Genomic DNA, 25,426 nt, shown 5'->3' on the forward strand with positions numbered 1-25,426 from the left:
AAATAAATATGATAACTAGCTTTTCCTAGTCTTAAAAGTAAGTTGTTGGAATTTTGATTGATATTGCATTGAATCTGTAGATCAGTTTGGGTAGAATTGATATCTTAAGTGCATTTAACTTTCTTAACCGTGAGCACAGAATGTCTTTCACCTATTTATATCTTTGGTTACTTTTAGCAATGCTTTGTAGTTTTTGTGTGTACAGGTTCTTTACATCCCTGATTACATTTATTCTTAGATATTTCCTTCTTTTAGTTGCTGTTTTGAATGAAATTTTTCCTTAGTTGTCTCCTCAGGTCATTACCTGTATATAGAAACATTACTGATTTTGGCACATTAACCTTGTATCCTGCCACTTTGCTAAATTTGCTTATCAGCTCAAGTGATTTGTTGTAGATTTCTCAGGGTTTTCCAAGTATAGGATCAAATATGAAAAGTTTTACTTCTTTTCCTGTTTGGATGCCTTTTATTTATTTCTACTGCCTGATTGCTCCAGAACTTCTAGTGTGATGTTGAATTATAGTGGTGACAATGGGCATCCTTGTGTCATTCCCAATCTTATGGGGAATACTTTGAATCTCTCACCATTAAGCATGATGCTGGCTATGGGTTTTTCATATATGCCTTTTATGATATTGAAAAAACTAACTTTGATTCCTACCCTTTGAAATATTTTTATCAGAAGAGGATGCTGAATTTTATCAAATGCCTTTTCAGCATCAATCAAGATGGCCATGTGATTTTTCCCTTTTGATTTATTAATGTACTATAAAGTATTAATTGATTTTCTTGTGTTGAACCACTCTTGCATTCCTGATATAAACACCACTTGGTTGTGATGTATAATTCTTTTAATGAGTCAACGAATTCGATTTGCTGGTATTTTTGTTGAGAATTTTAAATCTATGTTCATGAGGAAGATTGGTCTACAGTTTTCCTTTCTTGTAGCAGCTTTATCTGGTTTTGGTGTTAGAGTGATATTAGCTTCGTAAAATGTGTTCTATAGTGTTTCTCTTTCCTCAGTTTTTTGAAAGAGTTTGAATGGTATTGGTATTAGTTCTTTTTGGAATGTTTGATAAAATTCCCTTGTGAAGACATCTGGCCCTGAGTTTTTCTTTGTAGGAAGATTTTTGATGACTGATTGAATCTCTTTATTGTAATTGGTTTGTTAAGATCTTCTTTTTCTTCCCAAATCAGTGTAGGTTGTCCGTGTGTTTCTAGGAATTTGTCCATTTTAATCTAAGTTCTCTAGTTTGTTGGTGTATAGTTGTTCTTTGTATCTGCTTATGATTTTTTTAAATTTTTTAAGGGTCCTTCCTATCAATCCCTGTCTCTTCCATGGATTAAAAAAAATCTTTATTCTGTTATCATATGTACAATATAATACCTCACCTATTAATCACATTCAAATATTTATTTCAGCACTATTACTTGTGTTAACAATGTTGAGAACACAATTGGTTTTTGTATATTCAACTGGTATCTTTTGACTTTGCTTCCCTTGTTTATTCATTCTAGCAGCTTTTTTATGGCTTCCTTATGATTTTCTATACACAAATCATACTGTCTATAATTTAAGGCAGTTTTACTTCTTCCTTTCCAATTGGATACCTTTTATTTGTTTATTTTTTTTGCTTAATTTCACTGGCTAGAATGGTCATACAGTGTTAAATAGAAAAGGCAAGAGGAACCATCCTTGCCTTATTTCCAATCTTAGAGGGTAAGCATTCAGTTTTTCACCATTAAGTGTGATGTTGGCTGTGAGTTGTTTTATAGATGCCATTTATCAGTTGAGGAAGTTGCATTCTATTCCATATTTAAGAGTTTTTATCATGAATAATGGTTGGATTTTGTGAAATGCTTTACTTTGACTATTGAGATGATCATGTGTTTTTTTCCATTATTTTATTAATACAATGTATCTACTAATTGATTTTTTCCTATTATTTCCATTAATTGATTTTTAGATGTTAAAACAAACTATCATTCCTGGGATAAATCTCACTTGGTTATTGTGTATAAGCCTGTTTAGATTTGGTTTGCTAATATTCTGTTAAAGAATAAGCCTACATTCATATAATCAGCAAAAATGAGGATAGTAATTTTACTAGCCTCAGTTTTGTGGTAAAAATTAAATTAAATAATGCCTGTAAAGTATCTACCTGGTATCTACCATAGAGTAAGAACTTAATGAATGGGAACCATTTTGAATATACCATTGAGAATAAATATCTTCATGTAGTTATTCCATATAAAGTAATAGGAAAAAGCTGCATAAAGAAAATACTGATCTGCCTAAATACCAGAGCTGAATTACATTCATGTGTGGAAGAAGAAAGTTACTAGCTAGTGTTTATCCATTACTTGCTATTTTCCAGGCACTGTTATGAGAACCTTATGTATATTAACTGACATGATCTTCCCAACAATCCTATGCAGTATATACCATTCTAGATGGGGATACTGAAGGGTTATGTAACTGCCTACATTATAAAGAGGATAAGGGGCAGAGTTGAGGTTTTTTTTTTTTACATGGGCAGGCACTGGGAATCGAACCTGGGTTCTCTGGCATCGCAGGCAAGCATTCCTGCCTGCTGAGCCACCGTGGCCCACCCCAGAGCTGAGATTTGAAGACAAGCAGCATGTCTCCAGAGCCAGGTTCTTTACCACCATGCTATGCACCATGCTTTGTGATAACTACTACTGTGTCTCATTTGCTCTTTACTCAAATGTATATGGAATTATTCCCAATGTATAACTTTCCTGAGTTCCAGTTTCTCTTAAACAATATGCTCCAAATTCACAGATGTGATATGAGCTATAACATGAATGTAGATTTTTCTGAAGCAAAAGCCTATGCATTTTCTACTTGTGTTTTTTTTAATTGATTTCTGCTGAATTAATCAATGTAGTTTTCCCAAAACCTAAGAGCTTTTAGAAGTGATAACTAATATCAGTCATGTATTTTCCCTTGCTTTACTAGATGAAGATATAAGAATTGACTCTTGATTAGGTAGAGCCTGGACAGGGATTTGATAGCAACAGTTCTGCAATAGGCAGCAGGTTCTCCTGGTGTCATGGTTTACATTTTTTTTATTATAACTTATAGGAAGAAATATTTTTCATCACAACCCAATAGACACACTTACAGAGAAACAAAAAAATTGTTTCTTTACACCATATACACCAAAACAAAAAATTTATAAGCAATGTTTAGCCTTACATACTAATCACATTTATATTATTTATGCTGTTCAATCTATTTTATTTATTTTTTGAAAATGCTTGCCATACTCACCAAATCAATTTCACTACATATGAATTGGTCATGACCCACATTTTGGAAAACATTGCATTGGAAAATGTTTTAGACTTCTTCCAACCCTCAGATTCACCTCAAGAGAGCCGCTCTGGAGACAGCTTCAATGTATAAATAACTTCTTTTGACTTATTTGGTAAAATGTTAGTTTCTAAAAAGCAGAATCTAGTAATTTGAGTGAGGTCCACCCAAAGCTTGTTATTTTAACCTTACTTCTCTTCTTAGTTTTTTAGTTTAGTTATTGACACATTTTTTTTAAATAAACATTTATAAAATGTACATTTCAGGCAATATAAAATTACTGGGCATTCAAGGGTGAATTAAAGCAGGGTTGTATCCTGATGGCATAATGGGAAATGAAGGAGTTAATCCAATAAGCACACAGGTAAATATATCAAATTATGATAAATTTTGTGTATAAAAATAAGGTATTGTATATGACAGGATGACCTGATCTAATTTGGAATGTCAGAAAAGTCTTCTGTGACTTTTGAGCTGAGTGACACTTGAGCTGAGACCTGAAAGATTTATAGACTATAACCAGGCAATGGGCATGAACTAGTTGAGCAGTGGAAAGAAGACCAATATAGCTGGAAAGCAGAAAGCTAGCAGTAAAAATCTTTAGGATAAGGCTGGAAAATAATGGCCAGGTTATACAGGGTCAAATAGGTCATGGAAGAGGGAACAGGTTTTATGAGACTGAATAACATAACACTTGCATTTCGAAAATAAAACTGCAGTGGGAAGAATGGATTGGAGAGGTCCAATATGGTAGAGAGAGAACTAAAAATAGCCTATTGCAATGGTCTGGGTGGAACATGATGGAGCAGAGTGGAATTGGGTCATGGTCTTTTGTTATTTATCTCTTCTCTTATACTCTGATTATACTTTGCAATGAATTTCAAACACATCGGGGACAGATTCGTTCATTTTGGAGATGTAACCCAAGAAATAAATAAGCCATGATATGGCATGCCAAAAGAAAAGGAAATGAAACAGTCAAGCTACATGATGAATGGTTGAGGTACAGAGAAGATCTTGTTCTTTTATTAATAAAAAATCAGATAATGATATGAACTTGCATATCCTTGTTATCACCAAACTGTGTTATACCCACATATTTTATTGGGTGTTCTCCTGGAAAGTAAAATACTTATCATCCCTTCCTCTGAGAGTTTAGGATCCGAGATAGAGGGCTTCCAATATGATCTACTGAAGGAGAAAGATGATTTTTAACAGCCTAAGCCAGCTCCATGATTAAATAAATTTATTTCATTCTGGGCATGGGAAGTGTGTGGCTTCTTGTCTGGGCTTCTTTTTCTGATTTATCATTTCCCATATGATCGAATGCTGTCATTTATTTTCTACAATTGGCACATTCATCAGTCTGTTCATTGAATAAGAGTAGCTTAATCTAAGCCTCAATAAAATTGTTTGTTCATTCAGGCTGAATTTAATAAAAACACTGTCCTTCCTTAGAGTTATGTAGAGAAATGAAAGAGGAGATATCTGGTCTGTAGTCAGGTTTCTGGACCCCGCTCCCCCCCTGCCCCAAGTGGTGAGCTTGTCACAGTCAACAGCAGGGAGTGAATGGGGGGGCTGCTGTGTATGCTCACCTGCTCTGTGTGCTCACCTGCTCTGTATGCTAATTCTGATCAGGTTGTCTTCCGTTGTACATGGTCGTGATTACGTTCAGTGCTCTCTTCTCCCTTCTTTTGGCACACAATCCTCACCCGCTTTGCCATCCCAGCCCCAGCTACCATTCCTCACAAAAGGCCCTGCTCACACGTCCCAGGAGCAATTGTCTTTTCTGTTATAATTAGCTGAGGTCAGTCTAAAGTACGATAGGTCCCAGCTATGATTACATATTAATTAGCACAATGTCGGTTACTGAAAGACCTGCAGAGCCTGACGACTAGAACACGTCATGGTGCCTGTGGAAGGGTTGTGGCCAAATTGCCCCGGCCCAGGAACCTTTCCTGTCCCCCATCAAACCTCTGACGAGGTGACCAGCTGACCCTGGCCTCAAGGTGAAGAGCAGCATTTCCTAAAAGACAAAACCAAGGACGCATTTCACACGTTTTCACAGAGCACATCCTGTGTTTCTGTCTAAATTCCTCCGAGGGCTTAATTTCTGACATCTTCTAAGTGAATGTGTCCTCAGTGGCAAACACAGTTTTATTTATCAAACAGATAAACACTGGGGACTGTTAGTCTTTATTAGGACATCACTGCCTCAGATTAATGCTTCGTTGAATTTCTCTTTTCTCTTCTGTTTGCATAGCCCCTTCTTCTCCTTTAGCATAATGATAATTATGAAGAGAAAATGTACCAAGTACAGTTCTTCCATCATTATTCTTCTACATTTCTTTCCTAAGCAAAGAACTTACCATTAAGAATCGGTTTGCATCCCTGGGCACTGCTTGCAGGCATTTAATTCTTTTTTTTCCAATAACCTTTAAAATGTGATCTCAGAGATGTTATGCTTAAAGAAACATGTCAAAACAGTGTGGATATAGCGAGCTTTATTGTGAGTAGAAATCAAGTTTGTGTTTTGACTGAAACAAATCATAGCAGTAGAAATGTATTTTTACGGGAGGCGCTTTGCACACATCAGAGGCCAATTCTTCTTTCCCACATCTCATTTCCTCTACCAGCCTGTCATCCCCACTGTCTTCCTTGTGTGAAGCGCATGTCAGATTGTACCTCCTGCTTACAACCCTTCAGGTCTCCCCCCTGCCTACAGGCCAGTGAACAAGCTCTTTCCAGTGGGGTCTTGGGTTGTCTTCTCCAGGCTCACGCTTCCCGCCTTATTCCCAGCAACTCCAAACTATTTCCCTTTTCCCACTCACACTGTGTTCAAGTCAGTCCTTGAATACCTGCTACATTTCTCTCCTAAATCTTACCTTTGTACCTGGTGAACCCTCCACTCTACAATTTATTAGATGTGTGAGTAACTTAAACATCTCTGGTCCTCGATTTCCTCAGAGTGCTTCGAAGTCTGCCCCATAGAATTCACTCAATAGGAACACGAAAAAAATTAGCTACTATCATGATCACCATCTCCTTCAAAGTTTAGCTCTTTCACCTTTGTTAAGAAGCTTTCCCTCACCTCCCCATCCCCTCAGGCTGAGTGAATTACTTCCTTGTATTATACACCCCTTTATTGCCCTTTTTATATCACTTTCTTATCATGAATGTGGGACATGATTTGCTGTAATGTTGCCGGGCAATGTTGTTAGAATGGAACGGGCTATGCTAATGGTTCATGGAAGCCTCAAAACTCATATTGTATGGATGTCCTGCAAAAGTGTGGTAAGGATATGCTCATTCATGATAAATTAGTAAATGGAGTTCTCCTAATTTCCTGGGCTTTATATTTATATATGGCTAAGAGTTAATGAGTACTTCAGTATGTTAGGCATGACAAGAAATCTTGCCTTAGTCTTGACGATGATCAAATGTGGTAGGAGCTCTTATTATTCCCATTGTACACATGAGGAAACTGAGGACTAGGGTTAGAGAGCTGGTGATAGACCATCTACCCCTAAAGCCTGATCTCTTAGTTCAAGAACGTTCTGACTTGTAAGGTCTCCGTTGCCTCTGGGATTCTGTGGCTTGCCAACATCTTTGATAAACTTTCTTTTCTAATGCTATTTCAGGTACTCCTTCCAAGATGAGGAAGATATGTTCATGGTGGTCGACCTCCTTCTGGGGGGGGACCTGCGCTATCACCTCCAACAGAACGTCCGCTTCCAGGAAGACACTGTGAAGCTCTTCATTTGTGAGCTGGCCATGGCCCTGGACTACCTGCAGAGCCAGCGCATCATCCACAGGTCGGTCATGCACAGGGCACCCAGCCTCGAGCCAGACGCACAGGGGAGAACCCACAACATGCTGCATTCAGCAAGCCCTTGGGGGGCTTGACACTCAATCTTTATTTAATTTGACAACAGCCCTTTGAGGTATGTTCATTGTCTCCATTTCTCAGATAAAAAACAAAAACAGGGACACATAAAACTTAATTTGCTCAAGGTCACAGTTGCTAAACAAGTCCAGAATTCATGAGAACTGGTGCTACAGCCTAGGCAAAGAGGAGAAAAAGTGACATATAGGAATTTAATACTAAGTGAACCAATTGAAACATGAATGGAGGGGGATTTAGGAGGGAAATAAATTGGACAGAAAGAGAGTTCTGAGGGGGAGCAAATTTGAATGTTTCTAACGTCAGCCTGTCATCCATCTGTATTGAGTTCCTACTGTGTGCGCGGCACAGAGAAGTGAGAAAAAGCAATGTGTCTCCTGCACTTGGGGTATTTGTAGTAAATAATTAACATGAGTAGCTATAAACCCATACAGATAATAGAGACAAAAGCATATTACTTTACATTTGTAAAATTGGCAGTTTTAATGATGACAATCTATGTACTGTCTCATTTGATCTCTAAAATAGCTGGTGAAAAGTGATCAGAGCAGGGATGGTTAGATCAGTTTTAAAGATGAGAAAACCTTGACTCAGAGACATTAAATTATCATCCAGATTTATTTAGGTAATAAATAATTTGACCCTAATCATCATCCAACCAACTACTCTTTACCAAAGGCTACTGTGTGCCAAGTGCTGCCAGGTGCTTTACGCACACCTCTTAAATCCACAAAGCTCTATGAAGACATTGTATTTTATTTTAGTAGGCCTAATATAGCCACAAGGGAACTGTGGTTCAAAGATTTGGACACCAAGAATAAACAACTGACAAACAGTAAAGTCAGGATTCAAACCTAGATTTCTCCAAATCCAAGGTCAAAGTTCTGTCTACTCTACCAACTGCCAGGAACAATAGATATGACTTATATGCACTTATTACACATCATTAAATGAAAAATCAACATACGCACCTCTGCCTCTGTCAGGAATTAACTCAGAAATTTATAAACACAATTATGTCTCATTTAGTAAAATTTTTGCTTGATAAAATATTTGGCTGTCCTTACTTGACATTTATACCTGTTTCTGGAATTTATCTGAGTCAGCACAGAGCCTGCAGATGAAGATGTAGCATTACAACTCATAGATGCAGGTGACCAGTGGTGCAAATCTTGGGTTTTTTGTTTTGTTTGTTTGGTATTGGCTCTGTACCCTTAAATAGTTATTATTTAATTTCCTCTCTCTGGAAAGGCTTATTTGTATTGGAAATGTGCTCTTCAGGTAACAGACAAATGGTAAGCAGAGAAGTTAATCATGTGGAATCTCTGAAATGAATTTACATACTGGTGTTTCCCCAATAACTGGAAATCCAGTTCGCAAGCAGTCTTTCCCCGCTCCTGGCTTTCTGGCCTCTCGCTGTTTTTCTGAGGAGAAGCTCTTCATATCTGTAGGCTGTGGGTTTCCTCTCAGAGCCTTCACTTTCAGTCATCCTTTTGGAAATTGCCGACCACACTCTGTTGCTTGATGTAGTAGTTAGTTCAGGTGTCAACTTGGCCAGGTGATGGTGCCCAGCTATTCTGTTGCTGTGAACTTGAATCATCAGCATGTGAAATTCATCTATGGCTGATTACATCTGGAGTCGGCTAAGGGGAGTGCCTTCTGCAATGAGTAAGGCTTAAAAGGAGAGGTCAGAAGAGAGGAACAGCTCAGAGCTCAGAGCTCAGAGCTAGCTCAGACCCAGACATTTGGACATTCAGAAAGGAAACACCCCCAGGAAAGCCATTTGAATTCAGAATCTGAGAGAGAGGGCTAGCAGATGACACCATGTGCTTTCCAAAATTAGTAAATGTGTAGCTAAATAAATCCACTTTATAAAAGAACAGTCCATCTCTGGTGTATTGCATTCCAGCAGCCTTAGCAAACTAAAACATTTGGGATACTGGCATCAGAGAGATTGGAGGAAAGACGGTCACTATGAGAACCAACAGGGCCTAGAAGCACCTTTCAGCTCTCCCTCTTTTCCCTGTCTGAATTTGAGTTCTGTACCTCTGTCCCTGGGCTTATTTTTCTCTGTCATCACAAGTCAAAATGCTCTGAGTATTGTCACCATGTGCCCAGAACTGTGTTCCGAGAGGATTTCAGGAAGAAAACAAAACAAAACAAAGCAACTCTAGATGCAACTTTTACCCTCAAGGAGCTTATTCATATCAAATATTGTTTTTCTATCCTGCTCTCCCTCAGTCTTTATTGCTCCCATAATCTTAGGATGAATAAAATTTTGCCACTTAAAGCAGAAATCAAGCACATATTTTCTCTTGCATTTTACACAGCCACAAATATCACTTAATAATCAAGCATCTTCAGAAAGACTGTTCATACTGAAATGTCTCCTTACCATGGCAGAGGAATAGAAGGCAAACACATTGACATTTTGAGTCTATATTAAAATGAGGTGACATGCTCCTGGCATAAAAAAAAAAAAGATATCATTCTATTACCTATCTGCCCCACCCCATCTCCCCCGAAACCATTTTGAAAATCTTTGGAATGTGTTCTTTTACAGGCTTGAATAGCACCTTGTACCTCTCCTGAGCAGTTGTGTATAATTACTTTATTCATGGCTGCTTCCTCTGTGATACTGTAAACTTCATGAATTAGGGTCATTTCTACTTTGCTTTCCATTGTACAGCTCGTATATGTTAAAAATATGAATGGGCACTACCTGAATCAAACAATTGACTGATTGATTGATGACTGATCAGATGACTAATTAGAGGCCCAGACTTGTAAGTAGTAAAGGAAAAATTGAAATCTAGAATATTAAAGCCAAAATTTTCAGATTGAGCTTGGTCAATTGGGTTGTCGTATAATTGAACATCAAAGCCAGGATACTCCTGAGAGCTAAAGGAGCTATTATTACTTAAGCTGGGAAAATAGGCAAAAGCCATCAGTGTTCTGGGCAATTCCAGACACATTTCAGCATCATGAAAGTTTTTCAAGTCTGCGGTGGCCAGATAGGTTTTTGGGTTCTGCCAGAGCTCTGATAACCTGGACTTTCTGTCCTTGGGGTACCAGATATCAATTTGAAGTGATATCAGTTCAAAGTAGTATTATATGGTTTAAACTTCATATACAGGGTAAAATAGGTAGGGCCCGTCTGTCTAAGGAATGTGAATGCTAGTAATGCTGGTTCTCTGAGGTTCAGTCTCATGAGGCAGTTAAAAGCTTGAAGAGCAAAAAGAAGAGATGTAGGCTTTGTGAGTACTGCAATTCTCTCTTAAAGTCTCCTTAAAATCCCTTCCTTTAAAAGAATAAGCAATACTAATACTACCTTTCTAAGATAACAAACTTCCAGTCACTTAGAAGACCCCATGGATTGTAAGACCCGTAAGACACATCCTGAGTTCCGATGATTAAAGAGAGAATGAAAAAAAGAAAATTGATAAACACGGTAGATTTCCCAGACAAAGAGAATCCATTTGCATAAAGCTGCAGATATAAAATATGTGCCTTCCTCATTTCACATGAGAGACTGCATTTTGCCTCTGGACATAATAGAAGATTCAGAACCATCCATAAGCAGCCAGCGAATGTGTGTGGAGCAGGAGCCTCAGCAGTAGACTGCCATTTACCGAGGGCTTGCCGGGTCCAGGGCTCTCTGCTAAGCCCTTGAGGTGGATCATTTTCCTTAATCATCCCACAGCCCCAGGAGGGTGATGGTGTTACGGTCCCCATCTTACAGTGGAGAAAAGGTTGACGAGATTAAGCAACTTGCCCCAGGTCACAGGGCTAGTCAGTGAGTGAGGAGGCACCTTCAAGAGAGCTCTTAACCACCCCTACCCACTGGGGCTCTGCCCCGAGGAGGGCAGGAGAGAAGGACTGGGCTCGGGTCTTCTGCCTTCAGGCACTCACCATCCGCTTTCTCAGGCAAAGATGATCCACATGCTGCCAACAGACAAGAGAACAGCATACAGCTAGAGCTAATTTATGTGAGAATGTCAGAAGGACTTCAGAGAAGAAGATGGTTCCGGAAAACAAAAAAACAATCTCAATAGCGTTCTGAGGATAAGGATTTTAATAGGTAAGCAGAAAGGAGAGCAGTTCAGGTGTGGGGGAGCTAAATGAGTAGAAATATTCATTTGCCTCCCTGTGGTTAGAATGGCTTCGTTTTAAAATTTTTTACTCTCATTTACTACCCTTCCAACAATGTCTAGCTAAGTACTTTTTATAAATCTCGTTTCTGCCATAAATTTGTTTTGTTTGTGAATTTTTAGTTGTTGCTTTTCACAGATTTGGATTTTTGTAGCTTCCTAAATAAATAGAATAGTCAGCAAATATTCCTCGATTTCACAATCCTTCTTTGTAAAACAGACACAGGGATGCATAATAACCATTTTGAATTGTAAAATTAGACAATTTTGTTATTAGTTAAAAAGTCAAACATTTTCTGTAAATAAACTTGAAAAAGAGCTTTAATTTCCAAAATGTCCTTTGCTTAGTTTAAATTAGTTAATGAAGATTTTAAGCTATGGACAAAGTAGTAGCTAGGTTTTGCAAAATAAAATTTAAAAAGACCAACAAAACTAATTACACTCTCTCCTATGGAGATAATAGTATTTGATTGGCTGATTACCACAGTCTCTCTAAAGATTAATCTAATGGTAATGAATTATTGCAGTCCAGAGGCAAATTTGTGTTCTCTTCCATGTCAGATGCTAAAGAAGACTAAACCACTGATTTGATTGATGAAATGAGTTGTATGTGGCAGTTAACTAGTAAGTTGTCTAAATCAAACTAATATTTGAGTGGATGTTTGTTTCTCCCTCTTTTAAGAAATCCCTCACCCTAGAGAAGTTGTAACTCACTGTTAAATTCATTTAGGAATGAGATAAAATTCTGATTAGGCAATTTGTGTAAATAATTGTAGGACAACAGACAGAGGAAATTTCCTATTTCCAATTGATTAAAGAAATGCTGAATGGGTATGAAAGAGAATTTGTAAACTGAAAAAGACAGGATGGTATTCATCTTTCACCTCTGTCTTCTCTGCTATAATCATAGGAACAAAAAACCGACACCCAGACACATCTTGGGGCCTCTGGAAGGTGCAGATCAGAATTGGTCTTCACATATTACACCTATTGAACTAAAGTAGCTCCTTATGAGAAGTTTTTATTATTCTCCTAGAAATCAGCACCTTGATAGTGAAAAGAAAACTTAGAAATAATGCTTCTATTATAAATATTCATTCAAAATCTATTGAGCACCTGGGGCAATGCACTGGTGGCTCAGTGGCAGAATTCTTGCCTGCTGTACCAGAGACCCAAGTTCGTTTCCTGGAGCCTGCCCATGCAAAAAAAAAAAAAAAAAACTATCGAGCACCTATTTGACAGACAATGTTTCAATGTTGAGTCTCCAGTGGTGAAGAAGACAGAAGAATTCTCTGCCATAATATAATATAATATAAATCATGAAAGGCAGGCAAACATTTAAACATTAGTACGAGGAAGTTTTTAAAATTATTGATATATTCTATGTTCTGGTTTGCTAGCTGCCAGAATGCAATATACCAGAAACGGAATGACTTTTTAAAAGGGGAATTTAATAAGTTGCAAGTTTACAGTTCTAAGGCCAAGAAAATGTCCCAATTAAAACAAGTCTATAGAAATGTCCAATCCAGGTAAAGACACCTTGATTCAAAAAGGCCAATGAAGTTCAGGGTTTCTCTGTCAAGTGAGAAGGCACATGGTGAACACAGTGAGGGTTTCTCTGTCCTCTGGAAGGGCACACGGCGACCACGGCGCCATCTGCTAGCTTTCTCTCCTGGCTTCCAGTTTCATGAAGCTCCCCAGGAGGCGTTTTCTTTCTTCATCTCCAAAGGTCACTGGTTGGTGGACTCTGCTTCTCGTGGCTGTGTCATTCTGCTCTGCTCTCTCTGAATCTCTCACCTCCAAAATGTTTCCTCTTTTATAGGACTTCAGAAACTAACCAAGACCCACCCGAATAGGTGGAGACATGTCTCACCTAATCCAGTTTAACAACCACTATTGATTAAATCACACCCCCAGGGAGCTGATCTAATTACAGTTCCACACATACGATATTGAATATGGATTAGAAGAAACGGCTGCCTTTATAAAATGGGATTAGGATTAAAACCTAGCTTTTCTAGGGTATGTACATCCTTCCAAACCAGCACATTCTATAAAAAATAGACTTAGGTTTCTATCTTGAGACCTGCACATGTGAATGCACATGCACGCACATTCCTCAGTTGCATCTTCACAGTTGTCATACTTCTAATTATAGCCTATTGACCACAATATTCTTTACCAGAAACTTAATGAAAAGCATCTGAATTTAAGCCCTTGTGAGAGGAGACTACAGATTATACTTTACTCCTATTTAAATCCCCAGCATCTAACGCTGTTTCTAATCTAGAATGGTCGCTGGATAAATTAATGACTGAATAGATGAATGAGTTCAGTGTATATGTGTGAGCCTTGGGTGGGGGGAGAAGATAAAGGTTACTGAGGGTCATGTTATGTTCAGCAACTTCTCTGGTCCATGCACTTCAATTTGTGCCCAGTATGTGCAGGTCTCTGTGCTGCCTTTCTTCATTTCCTGTAATTTTATGCTGTGTAACAAATTACCACAAATTTAGTGGCTTAAAATAACACATTTATTCCCCCATAATTTCTGTAAAACAGGAGTCCAGATGTGGCTCAGCCAGGTCTTCTCCAAGGCTGCAATCAAGGTGGCTAGAGCTAGGTTCTCTTCTTGAGGCTGAACTGGGGAAGGGTTCCATTTCTAATGCAGTCAGGATCTTGGCAGGATTCATTTCCTTGGAGTTTTAGGATTCATGGCAGCTTGGTTCTTCAAAGCCAGCAAGGAGAGCAAGACTCTAGAGCAAGTCTGCTCACAAAACAGAGTCTTACATGTTGTAATGCAACACTAGGAGTAACGTCCCATCACCTCTGCCATATGATGTTGGTTACAAGCAAGCACAAGATCAGCCAGCCTCAAGGGCAGGGGAATATACATGGGTGTGACCATCATAAAATGGGGTTTGTGGAGGACATTTTAAAGTCTACCTGCCACACCCCCTCTAAACAAGTTGTACTATGCCGGACTGAGACATCGATTTCCTCTTTGACCTTAAACATGGCCCAAAACCTCCCCGTCAGAGATTATGTAAAGGGTCTCTCACCAGGAAGGGGTCTCATACCTAAGACTCTAGGATGATTCCCTCTCAGTTCCAGCTGAGTGACTTTTAAAGTATGATCTTACTGCTTCTCTGCTCTCACCTAGACACACATTTTCCCCCAGGAAGGCTGCGGGACCAAAATGGTGAACTGTCTAAAGAGCATGTGACAGTGAAACATGATAAACAACTATTAGCACATTTTCGGGTCTTGTTTGCAATTCAATTGTGAACCAAAATTGTATCTGTTTGAGCCAAGGTCCTTTAGTTGATTGAAGACAGATCTTTTGGGCTAGGATTTTTTCTTTGTGTCTGAGTCCCACATACTATACTCTCTTGGCAGTCACATTTTTTTTTTTTTGAGATGATAATTCCTAGGGAAAAAAATAAGATCTTTCTGCAGCTCTTAACTTAGTCAATGATCATTGAGTTGTGGATAAACTCCTAATGAATGAATTTCCTGAAACAGTGACACCAGTTTCCTGAAACCTGTGGGGATGAGTCATCTGGAGAGATGTTTCTTTTTAATGCTAAAGATATTTTCTCTTTTAAGTTCATCAACATTTTAACCATTTAATTTATCCTACTAAGTGCATATACAAAATATAATTTTTCATTTTCTTAATGACTTAACAACAACTATCATTTACTGTGTATACACCAAAAACTAGGCACTGAGCTAATAAGCATTTCACACAAATTGCCTAATTTGATACTCAACAATCCTATGACAAAGTCCAATGTAATATAAATAGTGTACGGGGCCCATATTCAAAGCTAGGATTTTCTGATTCAAAGGCCTTACTGTTAATATAGTTTCCCTTTTATGAAAGTAATAGACATCTAGAGAATCAGATAAGCTATTTAGTGCTGTACATTCAATAGCAAAAAAATTTTTTTAGATACATATTTTCAGATGGTATCCTTTTATTGTTTTAGTGACTCTTTCTTAGTTGCTAAGCTTTCAATCCTTACTTCCCAGTAGGTGTGACTCTGAGCATCAACTTTCTTTACTCTTGATATGCATCTTCCAATATATTATAGGATCAGGAAGCCAGGTACAACCTGTTAGGAATGTTTACAAAACTGTAGTAATTAGGGTGAAGTGAGAGTCCAAGGGGATAGTCAATAAATCAAGTCCATTGGCTTTAGAATCTAGTAATCTGTTTTATGCTTCTCAGAGACTCTACTTACTTTACAGTTTCAGGTTTAGTGAGATATTTCAGATATCTCTGGCCTTTTTTTTGTATACCATGTCCCTGGTCCAAGGTGTTTTGCTTTGCTTTTAAATATTTGTGATGGAAGTTTAATCTTTCCCAGTTTACCAAAGTATGCATGACCAATATGTGAAAATTAAAGTGTGAAAATAATTATGGAGTATCTAATTACTTATGTTGTGTATGTTCTGCTGGATATTGGTAATATTTTCTGTTTATTGCAGTGGGATGATAGAGTTTTGGCTTCAGCCTACTGTTTTTCCTGTGGGATGGTTAGGAAAATGCCCTTTCCTTTTGTTTTGGTAAATCTTCTCTTCCATAGATCAAGCTTTGCAAATGTTCTCTTTTTCTAATTCCCCTAGCAGAAGGCCACTTGAGCCTCAAAAACAAAACAGTAGTGTGGTAATGAGGGTATTAGGTTGATGCTTTCTATTCAGCACCTGCTCCCAAGCTACCAAATAATGAATGAGCATGAATTACACATCGTGAAAATAAGAATCTGCCTTCTTTGTATTATGCATCAGGCAGTTTGAAACGGAGCTTTTAAATTGTGCTTCTCACACGTGACTACCCTTCTGTGAAAGCTCATGTGAAACAGGCAAAGAACTGCCTGTTTACAGGTTAATGTTTAACTACTCTTTACTGGGCTTGTAATAATTTCTGCACGATTAAGAGTTTCATTAATATGCAACCTGTGACTTTGTCCAAATTAAATTTTACATTGCCTGAAGCTGAATGTGAGAGTGATAGAGGGAGGAGGCCTGGGGCACAAATGAAATCAAAAGGAAAGATAGACGATAAAGACTGAGATGGTACAATCTAGGAATGCCTAGAGTGTACAATGATAGTGACTAAATGTACAAATTAAAAAATGTTTTTGCATTAGGAAGAACAAAGGAATATCAGTATTGCAGGGAATTGAAAATGGATGATAATTCATATTTTAAAACTTTAACTTATATGTGAGACTAAAGCAAAAAATGCTTATTTGATATGAAATTTATATTTTGACTAGTGCATTTCCTAATATAACTTATGTGGACAGCTTAATTGAACACCATAAGTACATGGAACCTTGAGTAGGGCATGAGAGTCTGTAGGTTTGTCCAGAGTGATGCCCTGATAAACCCCAGAGTGATATGAACAGTGAATAAAAAAGTATTTGCAGTGTCCCCTTGTGGGAATGGTGAGAAAGGGAGAAAATTCAACTTCCCCAAATAGAGAATTCCTGATATTCTCACAAGCAGTGGGGACAACCAAAGCAATAGGCTGAGCCCTCATTCTTGGGGTTTGTTCACATGAAACTTAACCCTGCAAAGGATAGGCTAAGCCTACTAAAATTAGGCCTAAGAGTCACCCCTAAGAGAACCTCTTTTGTTGCTCAGATGTGGCCTCTCTCTCTCAGCAAATACAGCAAGCAAACTCACTGCCCTCCCCCTCTCTGCATGAGGCATGACTCCCAGGGGTGTGGACCTTCTTGGCAACATGGGACAGAAATCCTAGAATGAGCTGGGACTCAGCATCAAGAGATTGAGAGAACCTTCTCAACCCAAAGGGGGAAGAGAGAAATGAGACAAAATAAAGTGTCAATGGCTGAGAGATTCCAAACAGAATTGAGAGGTTATCCTGGAGTTTATTTTTACACATTATATAGATATAACCTTTTTAGTTAAGGTGCAATGGAGAGGCTGAAGGGAATTGCCTGAAAATGTAGAGCTGTGTTCCAGTAGTCATGTTTCTTGAAGATGATTGTATAATGATATAGCTTTTGCAATGTGACTGTGTGATTGTGAAAACCTTGTGTCTGATGCTCCTTTTATCTACCTTATCGACAGATGAATAAACATATGACTTAAAAGTAAATAAATAATAGGGGGAACAACAACAACAAAAATTTACATTGCCTGTTGTATATTTTAGCAGAAAGCTTAAGCTTCACGCTTTCAGGCTTAGTCATTTAATAAACAGTAACGTTCATTTATGTGCTGGGAACATAGCTCTGGTATCGAACTTTACAGGAAGAAAAGACATAATTTCTGCCTCTTGGAGTTTACAATTTGGTTAAGGAAATAGGCAGTGAGCAGGTAACTAAATATGTAAGTAACCATGTTAGTGACAAACTGTGTTTAGTGCTTTATAGGTAATAAACAACGATCTAAGAAAGCAAGTACAAATTTGGGAATGGAGACTACTTTAACACAGATCCTCAAAGAAGACTGGCTAAGACTAGAAGGACAAGTGGCTCTGTGGCAGAAGATCATTATGTCATGGAGCAGAACAGAAACCTTTGATTGAACACAGGAGAAAAGCGAGAATAGTTCTAGAGTCAGTCAAAGACATAAGCTAAGGCCAGACCATTTTGCCATGTTCAAGAAAACATGCTAGCTCAGCCTTACTTCTTATTTTGTTGAAAATATATACTTTGGTCAGGAAGGGGTATTTGCTTGGATCTGTTATCAGTTTGGAGATGAAAATTTACAATGGGTTGTCAGTAAATAAGAATGGGGAAATGATGGAGAATAGCATCCATGAGCTATTCTGATTACATCTCTTCTATTCAATAACATAGAAAAGTCACAGGCTATCATATGAGTCATAGGGCATTAGGACAAGAAGGAATCTGTGTGATTATTAGTGCAACTAAAAGATGTTGGTACAATTTTTCTGTGAAAGGCCAGATAGTAAATATTTTAGACTTTGCAGGCCATACAGTCTCTGTTGCAAGTAATCAACTCTGCCTTTGTAGCATGAAAGCAACCATAGGGAATATGTAAATGAATGAGCATGACTGTGTTCCAATAAAACTGAAATCTGAAGGTCATATAATTTTCATATGTCACAAAGGAGTGTTTTTCTTTAGATTTTTTCAACCATTTAAAAACGTAAAAATCTCTCTTAGCTCACAGGCCTTACAAACCCCTGGACCATGGTTTGTTGACTTCTGGTGCAGGCAGTAAAAACTGAGGCCCAGAGAAGCAAGTAACATAAAGCCATAAAACAAATCAGAAACAAATCTAGGACGAGAACCCACAGGCTCTAGCTACTAGCCTGGAAGAAGTTTTTTTTTTGTTTTTTTTTTTTGTTTTTGAATAATGTTTTCACTGATAACAGTAAAGTTATAATGAGAAGATAATAAGATATTTATGAAGTGGTGATATCAGCAAGATGGCAGAGTAAGCTGCTCCTGGCAAACACCTTTACTTAGAAACAATGAAAAATGTGCAGAGCCTGTCAGAATCAACTTTCCCAGAACTCTGAGAAGTAATCGAGGAGAGACAAAATCTAAGCAAACACTTAATTAGGAAAAAGGAAACCGAAAAATGATAGGAAAAGTGTGAGACACATTAACTTGTCCAGTCATTCCCCTCCCTCCGCTTGGTACAGCTGTTTGTGTGATCACAGGTGCTCACTGCAATCAGTGATCACAGGTGCTCCTCAGGTGCAGGGCCTTGGTGTCTTATTATTAGCTCACTTAAATAAATAAATCGGGTGTCTTTATACACCAACCCCCCCCCCCCCCACCTCCTTGAAAGACTGATTCATGTATTTGTGGTTTTGTACCTGGAAATACTTACAGCAGAGAGGTGTGTGGATAAACAGAATGGCCTAGAAGAGTAGAGATAAGCCACCAGTCACCTGAAGCAAAAGTGTGTGGAGATGAAGAGCACAGGTAGGGCCTGGTAGGAGAAGCTAGGTGGAGAAAGTCCTTTTCTTGAGGGGAAGCAGTGGCATATACTGTGGTATTCTTAAAAGCTACTGCACACACTTCGGGCAAGGCACATGCTTGGAAAGCCCTGAGAAGATCCTGACTGTTCACCACAATGGGTCTATGGAGTCAGTATAAACTGGGCTAAGTGTTGAAGGAGAGCCACAACACAGAGCCAAACTACATTGAAACCCTGGCAGAGAGGGAGACTCTGACTTCCGGAGTTAGCACATCAAAATATTCAGATGCCCACATTTCAGAAAAGGACCACAAGGCATGGCATACAAAGAAAGAGGGAAGAGATGGCCCATTCAAAGGAACAAAATAAGCAACACTCACTCAGACATGAAACAACTAATCAAAGACTTAACTCTCCTGAATAAATGTAATGAGCTAAGGGAAAATGTGGATACAAAACTAAAGGTTTCAGGAAGACAATGAATGAACAAAAGTAGGAATTAAAATATTATACAAAGGAACCAAGCAAATTCTGGAGTTGCAAAGCACAATAATGGAAATAGGAAATACACTAGAGAGGTTCAAGAGCTGATTTAAACAGACAAAAAGGAAGAATCAATGAATCTGAAGACAGGACAATTGAAATTATTCAGTCTGAGGAGCAGAAAGAGCAAAAAATGAAAAAAGTAAGTAGAGCCTTAGCAACCTGTGAGACAACATGAGGCATATCAATATTTGTATTATGGGAGTTGTAAAAAGAAACAAGACAGAGAAAGTAACAGAAATCTCTGAAGAAATAATGGCCTTTTACCACCAGGGAAACCACTGATACTGTCTCAAATATTAGGTACTCCCAAGTAGATAGGCCAAGTCCTTGATCTTGAGGTTTGCTCTTGTGAAACTTATTTATGTAGCATAGAAGATGAACCTACCTGTAGTTATCCTAAGAGTTACTTCCAGAGGATCTCTTTTGTTGCTCAGATGTGGCCTCTCTCTAAGCCTAACTCTGCAAGGAAAATCATTACCCTCCCCACCCTCCCCCCCCGACATGAGACGTGACATTTAGGAGTGAAAATCTCCCTGGAAATGTGGGATATGACTCCCAGGGATGAGCCTGACCCTGGCACCATGGGATCAACAATGCCTTCTTGACCAAAAAGGGGGAAAGAATTGTTGGAAATAAGGTATCAGTGCTGAGAGAGTTCAAATAGTGTCAAGAGACTACCTTGGAGGCTACTCTTATGCAAGCTTCAGCGTGATATTGCTATTTTTCATGGGTTGCCAAACTCCAACCAAAACCAGTCCTGCCAACCTAGAGAACATTTAGGGCTCTATCTGAGATTCCACAAAGTTTCCATGCACATGATTACTTTCCAGAAACCTACAACCTCCAGATAGGTTCCTAGGCCAGATAAACCCTGAAACTCAGAGGGGCCAGCCTCTCCAAAACTTCAACTAGTTCTATCCCCCTGCCCCATATTATTGACAGTCCTTTCCAACATAAAAAATTTAGAATGGGCATAGCCCAAATACCCCTAAGTACTGAGAGAAAGAACAAAGGAGAACGTGGAATTATAACAGAGAAGATACAATTTACCAAATGAGTATGACTGCTGAATCATTATATTGATATTTCTTTTAGTCTCCAGTCTTGGAACAGCCAGAAGGAAAAACCTAAAATTGTGGAACTGTAACCCATACCAAACTCTGAAATCTGTTCTATAACTAATTGTTACGGTGTGCTTTGAAATATATTGCTTTTTTTTTTTGTATATATGTTATTTTTCACAATAAAAAAAGAAAGAATGGCCAGAAACTTCCCAAATTTGATTAAAAGACATACACTGCCAAGAAGCCCAGCAAACTCCGTATAAAAAACTCAAAGAGATATAAACTTAAACCCATCATAATTAAAATGTTGAAGGCCAAAGACAGAGAGAGAATTCTAAAATCAGCAAGAGAGAAGTAACTCATCATGTACAAAGGATTTTCAATAAGATTAAATGTCAATTTCCCATCTTGCAACCATGGAGGCAAGAAGGAATGGGACTACATATTTAAAGTACTGAAAGAAAAAAATTGCAATGTTCTATACCCAGCAGAACTGTACTGAGAGAGAGAGAGAGAGAGAAAGAGAGAGAGAGAGAGAGAGAGAAATTGATTAAGATATTCTCAGATAAACAAAAGCTGAAAGACTTTTGTTTGTAGAAAATAGACAAGTCCTACAAGACATACTAAAGGAAATTCTTCAAACTGAAAGAAAAGGACACTAGACCATACTTTGAGATCATTTGGGGGAAAAAAGATCTCTGATAAAGATAACTACATGGGTAAATATGAATGCTGCTTTTATTACATTCACAGTATGTAACTCTATTTTTTGTTCTTACATGATCTAAAATACAAATGCATAGAAACTAATTATATTTCTATGTCATTGGATACACAGCATATAAAGAGGTAACTGGGGACAAGAACAACATAAAAATGGGGGCTGGAGGTATACAGGAGTAGAGATTGTGTATGCTATTGAAGTTAAGTCCATATCAACTCAAAATAGATTGTTATAAATTTATGATGTTAAATATAACCTCATGATAATCATAAAAAATGTAAAAATATATAAAGAAAATGCAGTGAGTGGGGGATCAAACTGTTTCACTACAAAAAAAAATCAACTATACACAAAATAAAGCAGAAACTGAGGAAATGAGAAGAAAAAATATTAAGATACATAAGAAATGAATGACAAAATGGCTGAAATGGGTCCTTTCTTAGCAGTAGTTACATTGAGTATAAATGAATCTAACTTTCTAATCTTAAGACAGAGATTGGCAGAATGGATAAAATAATTCTATGTTATTTACAAGAAACTCACCTTAGACCTAAAGACGCAAATAGGTTGAAAGTGAAAGAACACAAAAAACATTCCATGCAAATAGGAACCAGAATAGAGCTGCAGTGGGCCATATTAATATTAAAAAATAGACTGTAAGTCAAAAACTTTTACAAGAGACAAAGGAGGGCACTATATATTAATAAGAGAGTCAAACAAGAAGATATAATACTTATAAACACATATGCACTTCATAACAGATCCCCCCAATACATGAAGCAAACACTGACAGAACTGAAGGGAGAAACGGTTCTACAATAATAGTTGGCAACTACAATATACCACTTTCAATACTGAATAGAACATCTAGACAAAAGATCATAGATGTTCTATTTCGACAGTAAGGAAATAGAGGACTTGAACAATATGATAAATGAACTAGACCTAACAGGCATACATAGAACACTCCACCCAAAATCAGCAGAATACATATTCTTCTCAAGTGCACAGGACTCATTCTTCAGGATAGATAAATTAGCTCACAAAAGAAGTTTCAATAAATTGAAAACAATTAAAATTATACAAAGATTTTTCTCTAATCACAGTGGTATGAGCTAGAAATCAGTAACAGAAGGAAAACTGGAAAAATCACAAATATGTGAACACTAAATAACACACCCAAACAACCATTGGGCCAAAGAAGAAATAAGGGAAATCATAAAAAAAAAAAAAATTAGAGACTAATGAAAAGCACAAATACCAAAATTTATGAGAAAGGCAGTTTTCAGAAGGAAATTTAAAGTTGTACCAGTCTATATTAAAAATGAAGAAAGATTTCAAATCAATAGCCTAATTTCACATCTTGAGACACCAGGAAGAGAAAAGCAAACTAAACCTAAAGTTAATGGAAAGAAGGAAATAATAAATATTAATGCTAGAATAAATGAAATAGAAAATGGAAAAACAGTCCAGATGACAAATGAATTTTAAAATTTGGGCCTTTGAAAAGACTGATAAAATTGACAAATCATTAACAAGTCTGACAAAGAAAATGAGAGAAGATGCAAATGACAAGATTCAGATATGAAAGTAGAGATATTATTATTGATCCTGCAGAAATTAAATGATTATAAGAGAATATCCTGAACAATTGCACACAAGCAATTCAGCAAATCCCAAAAAACACTCAAGTTACCTAAACTGACTGTTTAACAAGTTGCAAGCTACAAGATTAACACACAAAAATCAGTTGTGTTTCTACACACGAGCAGAGTAATCCAAACAATAGCATCTAAAAAATAAAATATCTAGGAATTAATTTAACCAAGGAGATGAAGGAATTTTACACTGAAAACTACAAAATGCTGCTAAAAGAAATTAATGAAGACCTAATTAAATGGTAAGTCATCCCGTGCTTATGGATAAGAAGAATTAAAACTGTTAATATGACAATACTACCCAAAGCTATCTACAGATTCAATGCATTCCCTCTCAAAATCCCAGTAGCTTTTTTGGACAGAAATAGTAAACCTACCCTCAAATTCTATGATATTGCAGGAAGCTCCAAATAGCCAAGTCAATATTGAAAAAGAAGAACAAAATTGAAGATCCCAGACTTCCTGATTTCAAAACTTACTACAAAACCACAGTAATCAAAACAGTATGATATTAGCATAAAGAGAGACATATAGATCATGGAAATAGAATTGAAATTCCAGAAATGAACTCAAACGTCTATGGCCAATTGATTTTCAATCTTGACAAGGGTGTCAAATACATTAAGTGAGAAAAGAATTGTGTCTTCAATAAATTGTCTTGGGAGAACTGGATATCCACATGCAAAAGAATGAAGTTGGGCTCCTACCTCAAACCATATACAAAAATTTACCCTAAATGGATAAAGAACCTGAACATAATAGCTAAAACCATACTACATTAGAAGAAAACATAGGGAAAAATCTTCCTAACTTTGGATTTGCCTCCGATTTCTTAGCTATGACATTAAAAGTGTGAACAACAAAGAAAACATAGATAAAATTACTTCATCAAAATTAAAACTTTTCTACATCAAAGGACATTAACAGGAAAGTGAAAAGATAACTACAGAACAGGATAAAATAATTGCTGACCATATATCTAATAAGAGCTTAATAACCAGAATACATAAAGAACTCTTAGAACTCAACAGCAAAAAGAGAAATAACCCAATTTAAACATGGGCAGGGGACTTGTATAGATATTTCCCCATAAATGATGTCCACATGACCAATAAGAGATGAAAAATGCTCAACATCTTTGGTCATTAGGGAAACGTAAATCAAAATCACAAGTAATCACTTTACGCACACTAGGTTGGCTGTTATTAAAGAAAATAATAATAACAACAGAAAATAACAAGTGTTCGTGAGGATGTGGAGAAATTAGCTACCTTATTACATTGTTTATGGGGTTGTGAAATAGTCTAGCCTTTATGGAAATCAGTTTGGCAGTTTCAAGAAAATTGAACATAGAATTACCATAGAACCAGCAATCCAAGTCTAGGCATATACCCAAAAGAACTGTAAGAATTGGACAGATATTTGTACCCCAATATTCGTGGCGACATTATTCACAATTGCCAAAAGGTGGAAGTAACCTGAATATCCATCAACGTATGAGTGGCTAAACAACATGTGGTATATACATACAATGGACTGTTATTTAACCATAAAAAGGAATGAAGTGCTAACTCATGTGACAACGTGGATGGATCTTGAAGACATCAGGTTGAGTGAAATGAGGCAGACACTAAAGGACAAATACTGTGTTATCTCACTTCTATGAAATACTTACAGTAAGCAAATTCATAGAGACAGACAATAGATTACTCATTACTAGGTGAAGCAGAACAGTACAGAGTAGATGAGGAGTTAATGCTTAACAGGTCTGGAATTTCTGTTTGAGGAGATATAAAAAGTTTGTGTAATGGATATTGGTGATGGGAGCATGATATTGTGAATGTAATGAATACCACTGAATTGTATACTTGAAAGTTATTAAATCAGGAAATTTTGAGTTGTATATATGTTAATATGAAGAAGCTATTTATATAATACTTTGATAATTCAAATAAATAAAATGGTACACATTAATTTTTGGGAGGGGTGCATGGTCTGGGAATCACATTAGTTTTATGAAATAGAGAAAACTATAGAAAAATATGACAAAATAAAAACTCATTTTTTTTCTATTTCCTTCTAGTCTTGTTTGGTTATACATAAG

The 25,426-nt window shown here is 37.2% G+C and overlaps 1 protein-coding gene across 3 annotated transcripts in view; it reads left to right on the forward strand.

Annotated features, from left to right (window-relative positions):
* Positions 1 to 25,426, forward strand: part of STK32A (serine/threonine kinase 32A) — a 139,643-nt gene that overhangs the window by 69,781 nt on the left and 44,436 nt on the right. For 2 of the 3 annotated variants that reach the window (XM_077137348.1, XM_077137347.1), the window contains exon 5: positions 6,982 to 7,155. In XM_077137348.1, the coding sequence (XP_076993463.1) occupies positions 6,982 to 7,155 (174 nt within the window). Of the gene's footprint in view, positions 1 to 6,528; positions 6,635 to 6,981; positions 7,156 to 25,426 lie in introns of those variants that run through there. The other variant, XM_077137349.1, reaches the window with a different exon arrangement.

Source organism: Tamandua tetradactyla, chromosome 20 (genome assembly GCF_023851605.1).
Source record: "Tamandua tetradactyla isolate mTamTet1 chromosome 20, mTamTet1.pri, whole genome shotgun sequence".
NCBI lineage: Eukaryota > Metazoa > Chordata > Mammalia > Pilosa > Myrmecophagidae > Tamandua > Tamandua tetradactyla.